At 36.8% G+C, this 16954-nt stretch overlaps 1 protein-coding gene across 11 annotated transcripts in view; it reads right to left on the reverse strand.

The window, feature by feature from the left end:
* Positions 1–16954, reverse strand: part of GBE1 (1,4-alpha-glucan branching enzyme 1) — a 186635-nt gene that overhangs the window by 62548 nt on the left and 107133 nt on the right. For all 11 annotated transcript variants that reach the window (XM_083802254.1, XM_083802247.1, XM_083802245.1 and 8 more), the window contains 5 exons: positions 14517–14632; positions 14172–14299; positions 9554–9652; positions 6044–6154; positions 2452–2623 (listed from right to left, as the gene is read on the reverse strand). In XM_083802254.1, coding sequence (XP_083658380.1) covers positions 2452–2623; positions 6044–6154; positions 9554–9652; positions 14172–14299; positions 14517–14632 — 626 coding nt within the window. The remainder of the gene's footprint in view (positions 1–2451; positions 2624–6043; positions 6155–9553; positions 9653–14171; positions 14300–14516; positions 14633–16954) is intronic.

A 16954-nucleotide genomic window follows, 5' to 3' on the forward strand; every position in this document is an offset into this window, starting at 1 on the left:
AACAGACAGTAGAAAAGAATATACCAATGATCTGTATTACTAGAAAAGTAATTTACGGGCATGACAAAGTTTTACTATTCACACTTAAGTTTTCATATGTCACTGCTTGCCTATACTGGGCTGTCAGTGAAAATTTAATGTCCAGAAACATGGAAAATAAGGATAACTACTTCCAGGACTTTTCCAATGGTTTCTTATAAATGTCTGTAATAAGGACATAGAATTATGCTGTGTTAATAGCATCAGGTGAAAGTCATGAGCAGTGGTCAGTGGGGGCAAAACTTCTCAGTAACAATCTTTCACATACAGAATATAAGTGATACTCCAACACTGGGGTAGTCAAATATTATTCTAGATCTTCAAAGAAAAATTCAAGCATATCTTTGAGAGCACAGCATTCCAATTCCATGTGTACCTCTGATACATTATTATTTATTTTTAGAAGGTGTTTCCTTTTCCTTAAGGTAAGCAAAGCATTGACAAGGCAGCATGTTGCTTTGTCATCTTAGTTTTCAGAAGAAAACACAATACATTTATTGAAAGACCCAGGGAAGCACAGAGGCACCCGGACTGCCTTCTCCAGGAGTTCTGGAAAGAGACACCCCCTGCCCCCTTCCTCCTACCTCACTTGAGGCTTCTCTTCCCAACTCTCGGCTTTCTCTCAAAACTGAAAGTTAGAAAACTCATTTGTCACTGTATTTGCTTAACTAGCATTTTAAGTACACCAGACTGTAAGCATTCTGAACGTATGTTTTCTACTCCAACATTCATTACAATTTTTTCCACCTTTTACATATAGCAAATGATAATGTATTTACTGAAACATTTGCAGTACTCAAGGATACACAATATTAATTGCTCAATCAACCTGCATTGACACACTGAATTTAACATGCCACATTGAATTACCGATCATTTTTCTAACCTTATGAAGTCAATCTGGGCCAGAGACATCTGCAGTTTAGTAGGCGTATTTTCTAAACACCTGCTTCCTCAACTACTGTACTATCACTAATTTGAACGGAACAGCACACATCATAGCTTGTACATTTTGGTGCCCGACTACTCACCTCAAATATTTATTTCATTCACTCTTCATTCTTGAGAAAATTTCCTACACTTTATTGGAACCAATAGCTTCACTAGTATACCACACAATGATTTTTTTTTCTGTACTATATTAAAGTTACTTTAATTCTTTAATAAAAGAAAACCCCAAAATTACAGCCATGGTATGTAAGTTTGAGTGTTCTAATAATAAGAAAGAGAACACATATCAGTACAGACATGTTTAAATCAAATGCCAGCACTTGTTTTTTTCATTTTTTTTTAAAGTTAGAATATATTTTAATATATATTTATTATAGTATACTGCAAATATACTACTAAGGAAAGCAAGCAGAATACATCCAATGCTCCTCAAACTTCGTAATAAAACATTTAAGAACAAAAACTGAAGGCATTACTAAGCTAAAAAGTATGTAATTTTCAAGTGTTTCACTGTGTGAAAATTGTCCAAGATAATTGTTTTCAACATGCTTTCAGCCTTTTTTCCCTTTATGTGACTAACAGAACTGCCATACAAAACTTGCCACACCACATCATAGTAAAAAAAATTACAATTCTGTAAAGTAAGGAGTATTTCACAAAGAAATAAAGGAATAAGAAGCTGGAAGACAGCATCAAGCTTAAATTGCTTCAGCATTGCATGTAAAAAGAAAAACATTCAATTTTTAAGACTACCACGTGGAACTGCAGGTTGTTGATCAAATGAGAGCAACTACTGAAGCTTTTGTAGCAATAGTGCTTAGGAAGCAATGCAACAGTTATTTTTATTTTTTGTCATGAACAAAATGTATATCTAGCTTTTACTACTTCCCTTCTTCCATAGCAGGATGTGCTTCCTGTCTCTAAGATCTGTCCTTGCCTGAACCTCATTAAGCTTCTGCTCTTCACTTGGAAGCAGTGAAATATAAATCAACTGATTCCAGATTACTTCCCTTCACTAATTATTTGATAACGAGTAATTGAAATAAGCACAGAACTATCCTTAGTTATTTGACTGTTACCCTAAAAAGCTTAGGAAGAAAAGAACAGATGAAAGACAAGCTAGCTCTATAAGATGAGGCTTACCATCTGACAGACTTGCAGAACTACGATTAAAATACCACCTTAAGTTATAAATCAGAGTAACTTCTGAACTAGAGCTTACCACACTTCTAAACCTTATTTCTTTTACAATTAGGAACCACATTAATTTTATTTTCTTGTCTTACAGTACATCTTACAGACAGAAAAACAATGTGTATTACTGTTTGTACTAAACCTTTACAAAAATATTTATGCTCAAAAATAAATAGCATGACTATAAGATGGTGTCATATCTTTTTATTTCACTGCCAAGTCTTCTGTAGATGAGAAAATGAAAGACGTGCTCCTAAGATTACTTACCCATGAAGTTCAGATAGCTGTCTCCTCCAAGTGCATGAGTAATGAGACGAATCATTTTATGAAGCTGTATTCCACGATCAATAACTGGAGTAAGAGGCGAGAGCACACTCATGTTTGTGTACATCTCTGCATCCATCAATCGAAATGCCAGTGTCTTATCACCAACAAGTGCCTATAATAGTTTAAAAAAATGAAGAAAACCCCTGAGTGGTGTACTAGAAGTGTTTCTAACACTTTTTTTTTTTTTTTAAACAGGTGTTCTGTATTGTAAAGGGAGCATTAGAACAAGATTATCTTTAAGGTCCCTTCCAATCTGAGCCATTCTACGACTCAGAAGACTGGCAAGGGGTCAAGGACGTGACTCACTGTATGCAATCTAGTCCCAATTCACAAAGTGAACATCCTGCCTCTGCTGATGAGCCTAGCTGATAATTACTGCAGTGTTGCATTTTTTGATGTGTAACCACGTGGTTGTGGTATGTGATCTCCTGTCAAAAAGAAAAAGCCTGCAAGTTGAGGCAGAGACATCCCTGAGCTGAGCCCTGCCTGGACACCCGACCCAACTTTCCACTTTTCCTTTGCAATCCTGTGAGCATACGTATACAGTCAATCAGCTCCTAGCTATCTAGCCCTTGCTATAGTCTTGTATTTCACTATCAAACTGCACAATCACTTTGGAGAACCTTTTCGCCTACATATATTAAATGTAAAATGCTAGTGTACACTCAATAAGCCACAAGCAACCTAGCATTTTGGAATTCTTGTAGGAAAAAAAAAAAAAACTAAGAAAGCAAACATCTCAAGTAAAGTTCCTAGGATGTACAAATAAAGAGCTATGAACAATATTCCTGATTTACCGATGCAGAGTGTGAAGCATTCATTTATATGAAATATAAATATAAACCATATATATTACTGGTTTTCTGAGTTCACAGAAGGTAGCAAAATAAGCTAGTATTTCTATCGAAAAAACAGTAACTACAGTAACTGAATTACTAACTTCCTAGCGTTTGCTGTTATTTAAGAACAGAAAAACACCAAACAAATGCTGTTGTTTATTCTAATATTAGGATTATTCTAATATATTAGCATACAGGTAGTTGAAAACGTTTTGGAGTGTTTGCATGCAAATATGTAATTTTTGTTTCAGCAGCCCAAGTCTCTTTATACTCTAATGTGAAAACTCACTACATTACAACTCAGTTGTCTACGTGGAAACAGCTCTAGCTGAAAGGCCCCATTATCCTTTAGTTTTCAGTCTAGCAATATAATGGCATAAACAGATAATTCCCTCAAGTTAAAAATAAATTCCCTCAAGCTTAGGAAAAAGTTATTATGCAACAGGGGCAAGACTGCAATGCTAAAAAGTTCTGTATTAAGCAGACCTGTATTTGCATGCCTTTCATTTGGCTCTACTTTTTTAATAGTTAATGACTATTCTTCTATTTCAATAAAAGGGTTACTTAACTTCTGTACTCACACAGACACAAGTGCATGAAGTGTATGACATCAGACCAGCAGGCTATCTGGCTTAGTGTACTGTCTCCAAAACCAGCCAGTAGCTAACGGGCAGGAGAGAGTATGAAGGCAAATGAAACTCTTAACAATACTTCACCAAAACATTACCCTAACTATCACAGATAGACAGGTGAAACAGAATGTTTGTATTCAGGAGCCTTCAATCAATCTCCTTTGAAACAAGTTCAAACACTTTAGAAGTCACAAAGTTTGAACAAACACATCATCCTATGACAAGGGGTTACAGAGCTTGCTTCGTGCCAGAGAGACAGGGGAGGAACAACAACTCTTTACTCAGAATCTGGCATCCGTTAGTTTTAATATCCTCTAATCTTTCCATTGGAAATAGGGGTAATTGTTCCCTGTTCCCATTTTCTATGCCAGTCACGACTTTATGAACTGATGTCCTTCCACTTTTAATGATCTCTTTTCTACCCTGAAGCGTCTTAGTCTATTTAGTTTTCTTCTTTTGAAAGCCACTCCATACCTTCTAATTATTCTTACCAACTCTCTCAGCATTTCTTCCAGTTATGCTGGATCTCCTGAGATGCAAGACCAAACCTGCCTCCAATATTCATGATGCAAGTAAACCATGAAAGGCTACAGTAGAATACTGATTTTGCTGTCTGCTCCTTTTATAACAATTCCAAGTAATCTATCTACTTTTTTGACTGCTATGAGCACTGAGTTGGTATTTTCCACACATCTGCTATAAGCATGAGACCTTGTACTTGGATTGTTAGTAGTCTATTCATAACCCATTATTACATATAAGAAATTGGAATTGTTTCAGCCTCTTATGGGCATCACTGAATATTTTTACGTTGAATTTTATCCACACTCCCATTTTATTTCTCTATCCTACTTCTCACACGTCATTCAGGTGTCTGACTGCAATTCTTTTTTTTTTTTTTAAATCAAAATAAATATATCTATCTTCTTCCCAAACATGAGATTCTAAAACAGAAATATATTGTCATATGAAAAACTATTGATATAATCCAGCAAGAAATAAAACAACAGCAACAGTAATGTTATGCATGTCACACCAGGACGAAGGATCACCTTTACTAAAAGCATATAATCAGAAAAATATGCATTTCCATGTAATACCTGAAGTTCTTAACCAGGACTTGGACTCTGCTCTCACGCTTTATGTGAACACTGTATAACAATCTCGATGATAGGAAGGCAAATAGGCACAGTAAAGAAAGCTGATAAATTATTTTTAAAATATAATATAGCTGTAATTTTAGACACTTTTGTTGATTTATATCATAAAAGGTATTGGAAATGTCCATCTCTTACATAGGGCAAAGAGTTGAAGGTAGATTATTTAAGCTTTTTATTAGAAAACTGTTTTATTTATTTATTTTTAAGTTTAAAATTTTGAAGTTCTCAACCATCATGTTTTCTGATTCCTCAGAACAACAACAACAACAACAAAAAAACCCCACTTTCAACACTGAAAGATTGTAGGAGATGAGTGTTATCCAAACTCATCATTACTTTTCTGTTTTTCCATATACAGAACCATTACAATTGCTGTCTTTTGAATCAAACTGTTAAAGAATACTCCATTTAGATCTTAAAATAGGATTGGGGTTTGCAATCCTTTCAGAGAGTAAACATTTTCTTGAAGGGAATAAAAACATTTCAAACATTGATTCAGTGAGCAAATTTGCTAAATTGTCATCTTGTTTAACACTTACCATAAACAGTGCTTCAGCCTACCTTATAGAAAGTGGATTTTTAGAAAGCATGTGTTTTATGTCTTCCTATGTCCTATGACAGGCAGGATGAAGAGGAAACTAGAATTTATTTGTTAAAAAACAAAACTGAAAAGATAACACACCCATGCAAGGCAGGATTCCTTTACTAAAAAGGAAGTTCAAAACCAAACCAAAATAAAAAAGAACAACAAAAAACCAAGCAGCATACCAGACCTGCCCAACTCTGAAATTGTTACTTATCCTTCTGTCCTTCTTATCCTTTGTTTTAAAAACAAAAACCAGCTAAACCTCTAAACTTCACCTTTTACTTGCTTATATATGAAAAACAACAGGTACCATACCTGGTCATGGCTCTCTGCATATGCAATACATTTTTCTTCATACCGTCTGTTCGTTAACGTATACACAATATTTCCCATATTCCAGTCTTCATCTTTCAGTTCCTTAATGATCTACAGAAATAAAGGAAATATCATTCAGAGGTTATTTCTGTTTAAGTAAAAGCACAGTACGGCCTTTCTTCATTATTTTGGCACAGCAATTTCCAATGAACTGTGAACTACAACTTTTCCTGCTACCAAGCTTTGCAGTGATGAGCTTTCTCTGCTAATCCAAAGAGATGACTTGTATACTTTGTTTCTCCTGTACTCCCATGTATCAACAGGGAAAATAGGACTTGGCACCTATCATGTGAGTCCTTTGATACAGTGGGCCATATGATTTATGAGCTGCAAGAGAACATTGCACCAAAAACTGGGAAGAATTATCTGTACAGACCTACCTATGCAAGGTATTAAAAGATGTCCTGTATTTCAAGTAACCTTAGCATATGGCACCATCCTTCGTAACTATAGCTTAAGTACTGAGCTGTGTTGTGGAGAGTGGCACGTTGCAAGATTGTACCTATGCTGTTGCCATGAAGCGTACAATAAAACGAGAATCTGCTTAGCACAGGGACTTCCATGTTCCCTGATCTGCAAATTCCAGCTCAGTTCCAAACCAGTTTGAATGCCTGAGTTTTGGAATACAAAACATACTTTATTTTCTGCCATGTTAGCTTTTTTTTTCTTTTTTAAGCAATTTAACAATTAAATCACATCAATAGCAATTTTCTGCCTCACATGATGCTATTTTCCTCTTCTAAATATAGCTTAATTTCAGCGTTTTCTTTTTTCTATAGGGCTTTACCATTCTCCATTGTTCACTCCAGTTTAAACATGTATATATATATATGCATGATATATACATAAAAAGGTATATGTCATGTACATGACAGGTAAAAAGAGAAAAAGGCAGTGACAAAGAAGGCTGATACGATCCTGTCAAATTTAACATTCCGATTTTAACTGACCATGTACTCCTAAACAACCTTTTCCCCCCAGCCTGAGTTCTTGCCCTGAAAACATTCAGGTACCTATGCAACATCATGTTATATACTACATCTATGTTTAACCTGACCTATTGAACCCACTGTTACAGCAACTACTTTTTACAAATCCCTCAGAACAAGTTCATGGATCCCTGGAGATCCTTCAGGTCTAAAACTGCTTTTAGGAAGTCGCCCAGAAAAACATGCTTTTAGAAGGTACATACTTAAGAGCTGGAGAAAAATGTAAGCAAGCAGTCTAGGAGAAAAAAAGAAGAAAAAAAAAAGAAAAAAAAACACAGCTGATAGACCTTGCTTCTAAGTTTACTCTTCCTGTCCTTTTAGCTTTACTGTTGTCTTGAGAAGTGGAGTAACAGAAGTACACACATAAGCTCTTTTTCCACTTCAAGATCTTCTGTTGTGATTACTTATTTGCAGTTTCCTCATCGAGAAGATTTCTGCCTGCATGTCCCTATGTTCTTGCACAATCACACTCCTAAATAATCAGAGTATGCTGGGAAACAGCCTAGACTATAATAGCTGAATTTACACCCAACATCCCATCAGCATACCAAACATTCACCTGCTGTTTCTGGAAGCTTTTCTCCCCAGTTAAAGAACAGAACTTACTGCGGGATAGGCATGCTTCCTCTCTGTATATTAAAAATTAAAATAAGCAGCTCACAGCAGAGAGTGCCAAAATAGATTATAATTGGTTATTATAGATAAAAAGTTTTCTTCTAAAATTTTAGTCTTTTTTTTTTCTTCCCTGTGTAATATTTTTAACTACCCAGGAAATCACTCATCTTTACCAGTCAAAGAGTGGTAGGGAAGCTGAAGGCAGAAGGAAAAAAATAACCACCAAGACCATCACAACAAGGTTTTTTCTTTGTTACTACAGAATTATGAGCCCTCACTGCATTCCAGGATATAAACTACACGCTCTGAAGTGTAGTGATGCTCTTAGAAAAGCTGGCAAGTTTGTCTTCCACATGAAAAAAAGTCTAAAAACTATTTTTCAACCAATCTGCCCTCTACCTCCTAGTTACGAAAGTGAAAGATGCTGAAGATAAGTTAATTCACTTTTTATTTTAAGCTACTCACTACATTTATTGAGGCATTAATGCTCATATAAAACATTTACTGTTTTCAGATTATCATGATACACCCAAGGATTTGGATGCAATCTTGTATTTAACCGAAAAGCAGTCTCTAAAACATCAGTAAAGGCCTTTTGAGATCATTTATTTTTTCATTCTTTTTCTTGTGATCCTCTGTATTAAGGAAAAGGTGATTTTAATCCTTATCAAAGTCAATGTTTATTAGTACATTATTGCTCTTGAAGAGCATTTATAGACTTATTATTCTTTTTGTAACCCCTTGGTACTGATTGGTGGTGTTAGTGTAATTTGCCTGGGATTACTTTGGTTAAATTTTCAGCTCTATCTATACTCCATGCCAACTGTTATGCCCAATTTCAGTAGGGTTCAATGTATGCTTCTGTTTGTTTGTTTTTAATGAGATAACCATGTGCACATAAATTATTTACCTGTTCACATTCAATATAGACTACTGTCCTGGTTCCAGTTAGGACAGAGTTAATTTTTCCTCATAGTAGCTGGTAGGGTGCTATGTTTTGGATTAGGATGAGAAGAGCGCTGATAACATGCTGATGTTTTAATTGTTGCAGAGCAGTGTTTACACCAGGCCAAGGACTTTTCGGCTTCTCGCTCTGTCCTGCCAGCGAGCAGGCTGGGGGTGCAGCAGGAGCTGGGAGGGGACAGACCCAGGACAGCTGACCCGAACTGGCCAAAGGGGTATTCCATACCATCTGACGTCATGCTAAACAATATATAGGGGTGGCTGGCCGGGGTGGGGGGGCCGGCTGCTCGGGGATAGGCTGGGCATCGGTCAGCGGGTGGTGAGCAATTGCATTGTGCATCACTTGTTTTCTTACACATTATTATTATTAATACTATTATCATTATCACTATTATTATTATTGTTATTATTATATTCCTGTCTTAATAAACTGTCTTTATCTCAACTCACCGGCTTCACTTTCCCGTTTCTCTCCCCCATCCCAGAGAGGGAGGGGGGAGGGTGAGCGAACGGCTGTGTGGTGTTTAGCTGCCAGCCGGGTTAAACCACAACAACTACACATGCTGCAAGATACAAGTTATTTCAAACCAAATGAATCTATGCCTACTGCATTTTATGAAGAAAAAAATCAGCTAGAATGCAAAGAATAGCCTATGATGTTACTCATCTTCTGAAATCTAAGATATGATATCTGACAGCTCTCATTTCAGCCACTAATATCTGTACTCAAGACTGTCAGAACTTATTTTAATAGGGCATTAAGTTAACAGATGAGGGAGACTAAAATTCATCAGCAGAATTCCAAAGTGTTTCTCTGTATGTGTAGTTAGAGAACCACACCACTTTGAAGAGCAGAACATATTTTTAGAACACCTTTTCTTACCTGTATCCACTTATCTGGAATAGCCATGGCTAGTCGATAATCAAATCCCCCTCCTCCCTCTGCAACAGGACGGCAAAGAGCTGGCATTCCAGAAACGTCCTTAAATAAAACACAACATAATTTGGCTAGCATTGCAATCACTAGTTCAGACTTTCCACCATACAGTAGCACAGTAGTACACAGGCACTCTGTAAACTAAACACCTTCAAAGATTGATAGGGGGGAGAAGGGAAGGGAGAAAAATCAGGTGATCACAACACCGAGACTTACTGTTTGAATGCAAAAGTTACAGGATAGCATTATGGCTTGTCTCATCAAATACTCTACTACAAAGCATTTTAATAGAACAGATATTTGAAGAGAAAGAGACCTTAGTAGACGCAGAATTTGAAATAATTAGCTCTCTTGAGCTCCAAGTAATCAATAGCAAGTAGAAAGTAGTCAACAAAAGACAAATTAAACTTTCATTTTGTTTATTGATATTTTGCATAAGGAATGGCATAAAAATAAGAGGCTGAATAAACCACAGTCAGAAAGAAAAATACAATCTCTACCCTTTCCCTAAACACAAAAACAAAACCATTGATCCAGCTAACCCGGGAAAGTAACATGCTCTTATTGCATAGTTTTCCAGTTTCACGTTCATGGAGGCTGATCACTCTTAAATTTGCCATTCAAAGTTTTTTAAAATAAGTATTTATTTCACCACTTTATTAGAGAGTTGTGTCACATAACATCTTTTCTTCTAAAGTTCACTTATCTGTGTAGAAAATGCAAATCCCCACATAATTGCAAAATACCTACCAGCACTCAGCTGTATTACCTTATGCAAGTGAGAAGTCATTCCGCCACAATGGTTATGGATTAACGTACACCGCTTTCGTGTCTACTCAAGAGTTTATGGAATTAAATTTTGACTAGAACTGTGGCTTAATTAGGAATCTCACTGGTTTTCTGGATTCAATCCAGTTTTCAACCCAACTGCTGCATTAGACTAGATGAAGACGCAAGAGATCCCCAGAAAAGTATCTTAAACCAGAACCTTAACTCAATGCAAAATCTGTATTAACAAAGCAAGATTTGGACTTTCCATGTCGAAATCTTTCACTTCAGATTGAAAAATGTATTTGCACTTAGAGTTATACATATATATATATATACACACACATGGCCACTTGCCTATGTTGACCTAGGAGAAGAAAAAGACCATACCATCATAAAGCTCATGGATGGCATCCTTGGGGAAGGTGTGGAATGCAGAAGGAAGGTGGGCTGCCATCCAGAGGTACCTTGACTGGCTCTAAGAATTGATCAATAGCAACCTCAGGAAGTTCAACAAGGGCAAATGCCAAATCCTGCCCCTGGGATGGACTAATGCCCTGGGCAGGCTGGGGACTGACAGGCCAGGGAGCTGCTCTGTTGGAAGGGCCCTGGGCTAACAGCACGCTGAGCATGAGCCAGCCGCCTGTTCTGGCAGCAGAAATGGCCAGCAGCATCCTCAGCTGAGTGAAAAGACAGGGGATCAAAGGAAGGGATTATCACACCTCACTCAGCAGTCATTAGACCACAGAGAAAACTGCATCCACTTTCTGCTCCTTACCCCTGTCCTCAGTTAAAGACAGACCATGCCAAAACTGCTGGGAAGTTTAGGAGGAGGTTACCAGGACAGCTGGGCCTGGAGCACGTGCCCTGGGAAGGGAGGCTGAGGGAAAGGAGTTGCTCAGTCAGGGGAAGAAGGGGCTACAGGGGACCAAACAGCAGCCAGTGCCTGAGGAGGCTACCGAGAAAGACAGAGCCAGACTCTTTTGTGAGACAGACAGCAGGAGAAAAACTGACAAAGGTCCTAAATTGATACAGGGATGGTTCTAGCTGGATATAAGGATAACAAACATACGAACACTTACAAGGTTCCAATAAATAAGCACTGGAACAGGTTGCTCAGAGTGGTGTGAGATATGTCCTTGAAGGTTTTCAAGACCAACTAGACAAAGCCCTGAGCAACCAACCTAGTGCAAGTTCAGTGTTGAACCTACTTTGAGCAAGAAGTTAGTCTAGATTACACTAGTTCTCTTCATAAATGAACATATCTATTATTTATTTTGAAGTATTTATCAATATTTATATATTTCACACACAATTTCACTCTTTCAATTTACTGAAGAAAATTAATAGCAGAGTTAAGTATGGGGATAGCCATACTGAAGGAAAGTACAAGCAGTTTTAAAAGTGTAAAACTAGCTGCGAAAAGAATTTCTGCACCTGTACCTTTTTTTTTTCTTTTTTTTTTAACAACACTGATTCTCCTTATGTAAATATCTTCATATCATAGAATCATTAAGGTTGGAAAAGACCTCCAAGATCATCTGGTCCAACCATCATCCCCCTACCACCAATGTCACCCACTAAACCATGTCCCTAAGCACCACATCCAACCTCTCCTTAAACATCCCCAAGGACGGTGATGCCACCACCTCCCTGGGCAACACAATGGCTGACTACTCTTTCTGTGAAGAAATGTCTCCTAATTTCCAACCTAAACCTCCCCTGGCACAACTTGAGGCCATTCGCTCTAGTACTATCACTAGTTACCTGTGAGAAGAGGCCGATCCCCAGCTCTCCACACCTTTCTTTCAGGTAGTTGTAGAGAGCAGTAAAGTCTCCTCCGAGCTTCCTCTTCTCCAGACTAAACAACCCCAGTTCCCTCAGCTGCTCCTTAAGACTAGCGATTCCACATGCTGTAAATCTTAAAGATTAGCAAAGTAGATTTTCTTTCCAAATGTTTAGATACTAGAAAAGGAAATTGAATAGGTCTCCTAAATCAGTCAAAGAATAAAAGCAGGACTGACCCTCTCCAAAACATCAGACATGAAATAAAAGCCTCTCTCTGCAATGTTGTGATGTCTACCAGGCCAAGGCTGTGCATCTGAGATTTAAATAGCACCAACTGACTTTATTCACAATTTTTAAAGTCATATTTAGGGAAATAAAATTAGAAATTTAGTATTTATTATATCCACCTATATCTGAAGAGTTTGCCTGAACACTAAAAAAATCCAATATTACTATGTTCAGCATATCTTCATATCCAAATATAAGTTGCCAATTTCTAAGCAGTTGCTCACACCTTAGTTTGACATGAGCTGCATATAAAAAAATGAAATCACTGCAGGAGGGATTTTTTTGCCTGTTTGTTTTTACATCATGCCTGAAGGTTTTAATTTTTCCTTAACACTTTTTTTTTCTAATTCTACAAAATCTTAATCCCAGTTTTAAGTAAAAAAACAAATGAAAAATAAGCATACAGTCAGTAATATCTAAAAATTTAGGAACTACTAAGATGGTGAATGCACAGAATATTAAAAAGCTGTGCAAGTTATCCATCAAATAATTAAGGAATATATTATCATTAATTATGGCTATACAAAAACATATTTTACTCATATGGCTCTCATTCCATCATCATTGTAAGAAAGCAGAAATTCTTCATTGCTTTTTGCGATTTTCAGTTATGCCAACAGTTCCTCCTTCTGAAAGTCTCCTTTAACCATGGAACACATTAGTCAAATTTCTATTCCGTATAGTGACTGCCTCAAGCTGAAGAATATCATTGAAACAGAAGCAGTTTTCAACTCAAGCACGAGAAACTGAAGAGGCATATTATTAAAAATAAAAACAACTCTTAAACCAGGTAATATAAGCAGATTGAACTTAAAATTGGTTATAATCTGTCTTCCTAGAAAATAAGCTGTCTCACTCCCACAATAACTTACTTCAAATAAGCCTACAGATGAATGAAACAACCTCAACTTTATTATTAATTGCTTACCAGATGCTGTTTTTGATAGCCTGCCATTAAGCTTTTAGCTGTTTTTGTTTATAATGCAAACTTATCAAAAGTAAAAAAAAAAAAAAAAAAAATTGCACAATTTTCTTTTCCCAAAGAGGAACTAGGAACTCTAATCCAAAAATGTTTTATTAACAATCTGTATAGTCCATAATGATATGAGATAGATGCAACTTTTTTTAAATGAAAAGATATTTAAATATAACAACAGAAGAATCCTCAAGGTTTACAAGAATTACTCGTTTAGATAGAGATAAAATATCATTGAAAACTCAACCAACTTAAATATAGCCTATTTATTCCCTCAAAAACCTAGGGAAATTTAATACTAAATATAAGTTAGCACACTTATTCAGCATTTATAAATTTACCACAATTATTATGAAGAACAGTTGTCAACTATGCCATTATAATCCAAAATATGCGAAACAGTGCAAGGGCTCTTAATCTTTAGTACCATGAATTGCTAGTGACAAATGGCAATCATACAAAAACTTTAACCTAATGAAAACAAACCTCATTACAAATTCAAGGAGACTGGGGGGAGAGGGGTAATCCCCACATCAGTTAATGACCCAATAACACAGAAAATTCACAAAATGTGTATTCCACTTGTTTTTCCTCACAAGACAAAGTCTGTCTCCTAATTAATATTTGTCAGCTTATGTTGTTCCTTGAGTACCTGAAGTGTGACTTGATAATTACCAGGAAATTCACATCCCAAAGCAAACTAATCAATATTATGTCATTGAGTATGGTAAATTCTGATTTTACCTCTGCTATGGTTATGCATTCTGGATGCAAGAAGTTAACCATGTGGTTGGCCAGCATTAGATAACACAAAGCATCTTCGTCCACATGTAGGCCAAAATATTCATTGTAATCCCCACTGAATCCCGTGCCTATTAAGACATGAAGTTTAAAGGACACAGTTACATTTTTAAACACATTTTACTATATGCAAATTGTTATTCATAATTTCAAATCTGTCAATATAACAGCACAATAAGATATTAGCAAGTCTGAATTTTGAGCGTTCAGTGAACTTTTGTATCACCATTTCCACAGCAACAGAACTATAACAGGACTACTTAGATTAGAGTTGACCAAATTACTTACCAATCCCATGATGGTGATACAGCATAGATGTAACACCATCAAATCGGAAGCCATCAAAGCCATAATCTTCGATCCACATTCTCAAATTCGAAAGAAGGAATCTCAAAACTTCCCAGCTGAAAAAACATAAATGAAAAATTTTAGAAACTGTGAAAGTAACTGGAGTTCATTATATAGTGTTCCTCACTTGAATATAGACTACTTATACTGGACTTTTACCTTTTTAATGTCTTTTTCCTCATTCCTTGAATCCCTTTTACTGCACATAATTAAGATTGCAGATGGGAGCTTACAATATCTATATATACACAGCTGCCTATATATACACACTTATATAGGTTATAGTTTTAACATGTTTTAATACAATGTGTGTCACTGTACATCTGCATCTCTAAAGACAATTATACTCTGTGAGAAAAGATCTCATAAAACGGAATGGAAAAATCATAGAATCATAGAATGGTTTGGGTTGGAAGAGACCTTAAAGATCATCTGGTTCCAATCCCCCAGCCATGGGCAAGGACACCTCCCACCAGACCAGGTTGCCCAAAGCCCCATCCATCCTGGCCTTGAACACCTCCAGGGATGGGGCATCCACAGCTTTTCTGGGCAACCTGTTTCTGTGCCTCACCACTCTCAGAGTAAAGAATTTCTTCCTTACATCTAATCTAAGCCTACCCACTTGTAGTTTAAAACCATTACCCCTTCTCCTGTCACCATGCTCCCTGACAAAGAGTCCCTCCTCAGCTTTCCTGTAGGCCCCCTTTAGGTACTCAAAGGGAAAGTATATGAGGTAGGATTTATTTCCCAAGATTTTATGGATTTACAGTAATTCCTAGGCCAAACAGAAGTTGACTTTTTTTCCTTTTCCTTAAATTATGCATGCAAATCACACATCATCAGTAGATTTTTAGCACCAAATCATCTGCTGTGTTACTGTGTTACAGAACTTCTTAAAGTGCAAACTAATGGAAGTTGAGGAGATATCTGCAATTCAGAACAACAGCAATGGTATAGAACAAACACACAAACAAGGCACGGACAGTAAAACATAAATATAAAAGAGTTTTCAAAGTGATTAAGCACATAGAGGCATTTGTAAACAGAATTCGTAACAAAGAACAGAATGGTTTCTCAAACAGTTTTCCTACTGTTCTCAAACAGTTTTCCTACTGAAACTACTAAGACCTACAATGGTTTTAGTAGTTTCAAAACCACACGTGTCTTGCTTCCCTTGGTCACCTGCTGTGCCCCTGCCCTCTGACACTCTCAGCTCAGGCTGCATCAGGTGCATCTCCTGCGAACTAAGGCTCCAGGCAGCTCATCCATCTCAACTAACCCCATGAGGTGCCGAATGCCTTTTTGCCCATGTCTTCAACATTTGCCAGCATTACAGCTCATCTCATATCAATTTCCCAACACAGCATAACTACAATCCCACCTGTTACCAAGTTTGTGCCCAAGGAGAAGGGGAAGCTCCACAGAAGCATGCAGGGTTTCACCCATCACCCTCTGCTGGGTGAGATGGAAGGGGTACACCTAGCACAAAGTGCATTAGGCTGTATCACTATTATAATTTACGTATGCACACAGCTGGTGCTAGCCAATGAAGGTGTCCCTTTCTATGTTTCATTTAGCAGATACCAGAGGCAGTACACTCATGAGGCAATTATAACACAAGAAACAAACTGGTTTTAGCAAACTAACATCCCAACCTTCCTTCCTTCCAGAACCTTCCTCATATGAATGCTGCTTTAAATCTGAAAACATGGGGACACCCTAGACACACCATGAAGCTGATAAAATCCTGATCTCAGTGAACAGCCAATTTTTATTTACCTCAATGTGATTAAAATATTTCTACTTTTTTTCACATGCACTGCACTATATAAAAATAGAAGTATTATCAAATCATAAATTCCAAAGCTAGGAAATGCAAATCAACATATTGTCTCGATTCAATAATTTAATACCTCTTGGGGGCATGTATTACATGACTCTTTTTTTCCAGCCAAATATTTAATTCACAAGATAATACTACAGTAGGAAGATCTCTGTAGCTTGTCTATAGAACCTTTCATATATTTCTTATTTCTAAGGTGAAATGATTTGCAATGAATGAAAAATAAAGAAAGATAATGCTCTGATAGTGAAAGGATTAGAAAGGTATTGACGTCCTTGTGAACTGGTAAACTTGTCACTTTAAAAATGCAGCTTTTTACTAATGCTTGCTGTATCTTTTCCTGACCAGCATCAAATTTGCAGAAAGCTCTTTGCTGTTAGCTAAATGCTGTACAGAACGCTGTACAGCTACTGCTGATTTTTGCTCACAGTGATAAAAAATAATCTCTCAAGATTAAGATAATACATGTACAAAGAGTAGTTTAATTGCCACAAGCACCAGTCAGACTTGGGAGCTGGTTTTCCTCATTACAGAC

The sequence above is a fragment of the Anser anser genome, assembly GCF_964211835.1.
Source record: "Anser anser genome assembly, chromosome: 1".
Lineage (NCBI taxonomy): Eukaryota > Metazoa > Chordata > Aves > Anseriformes > Anatidae > Anser > Anser anser.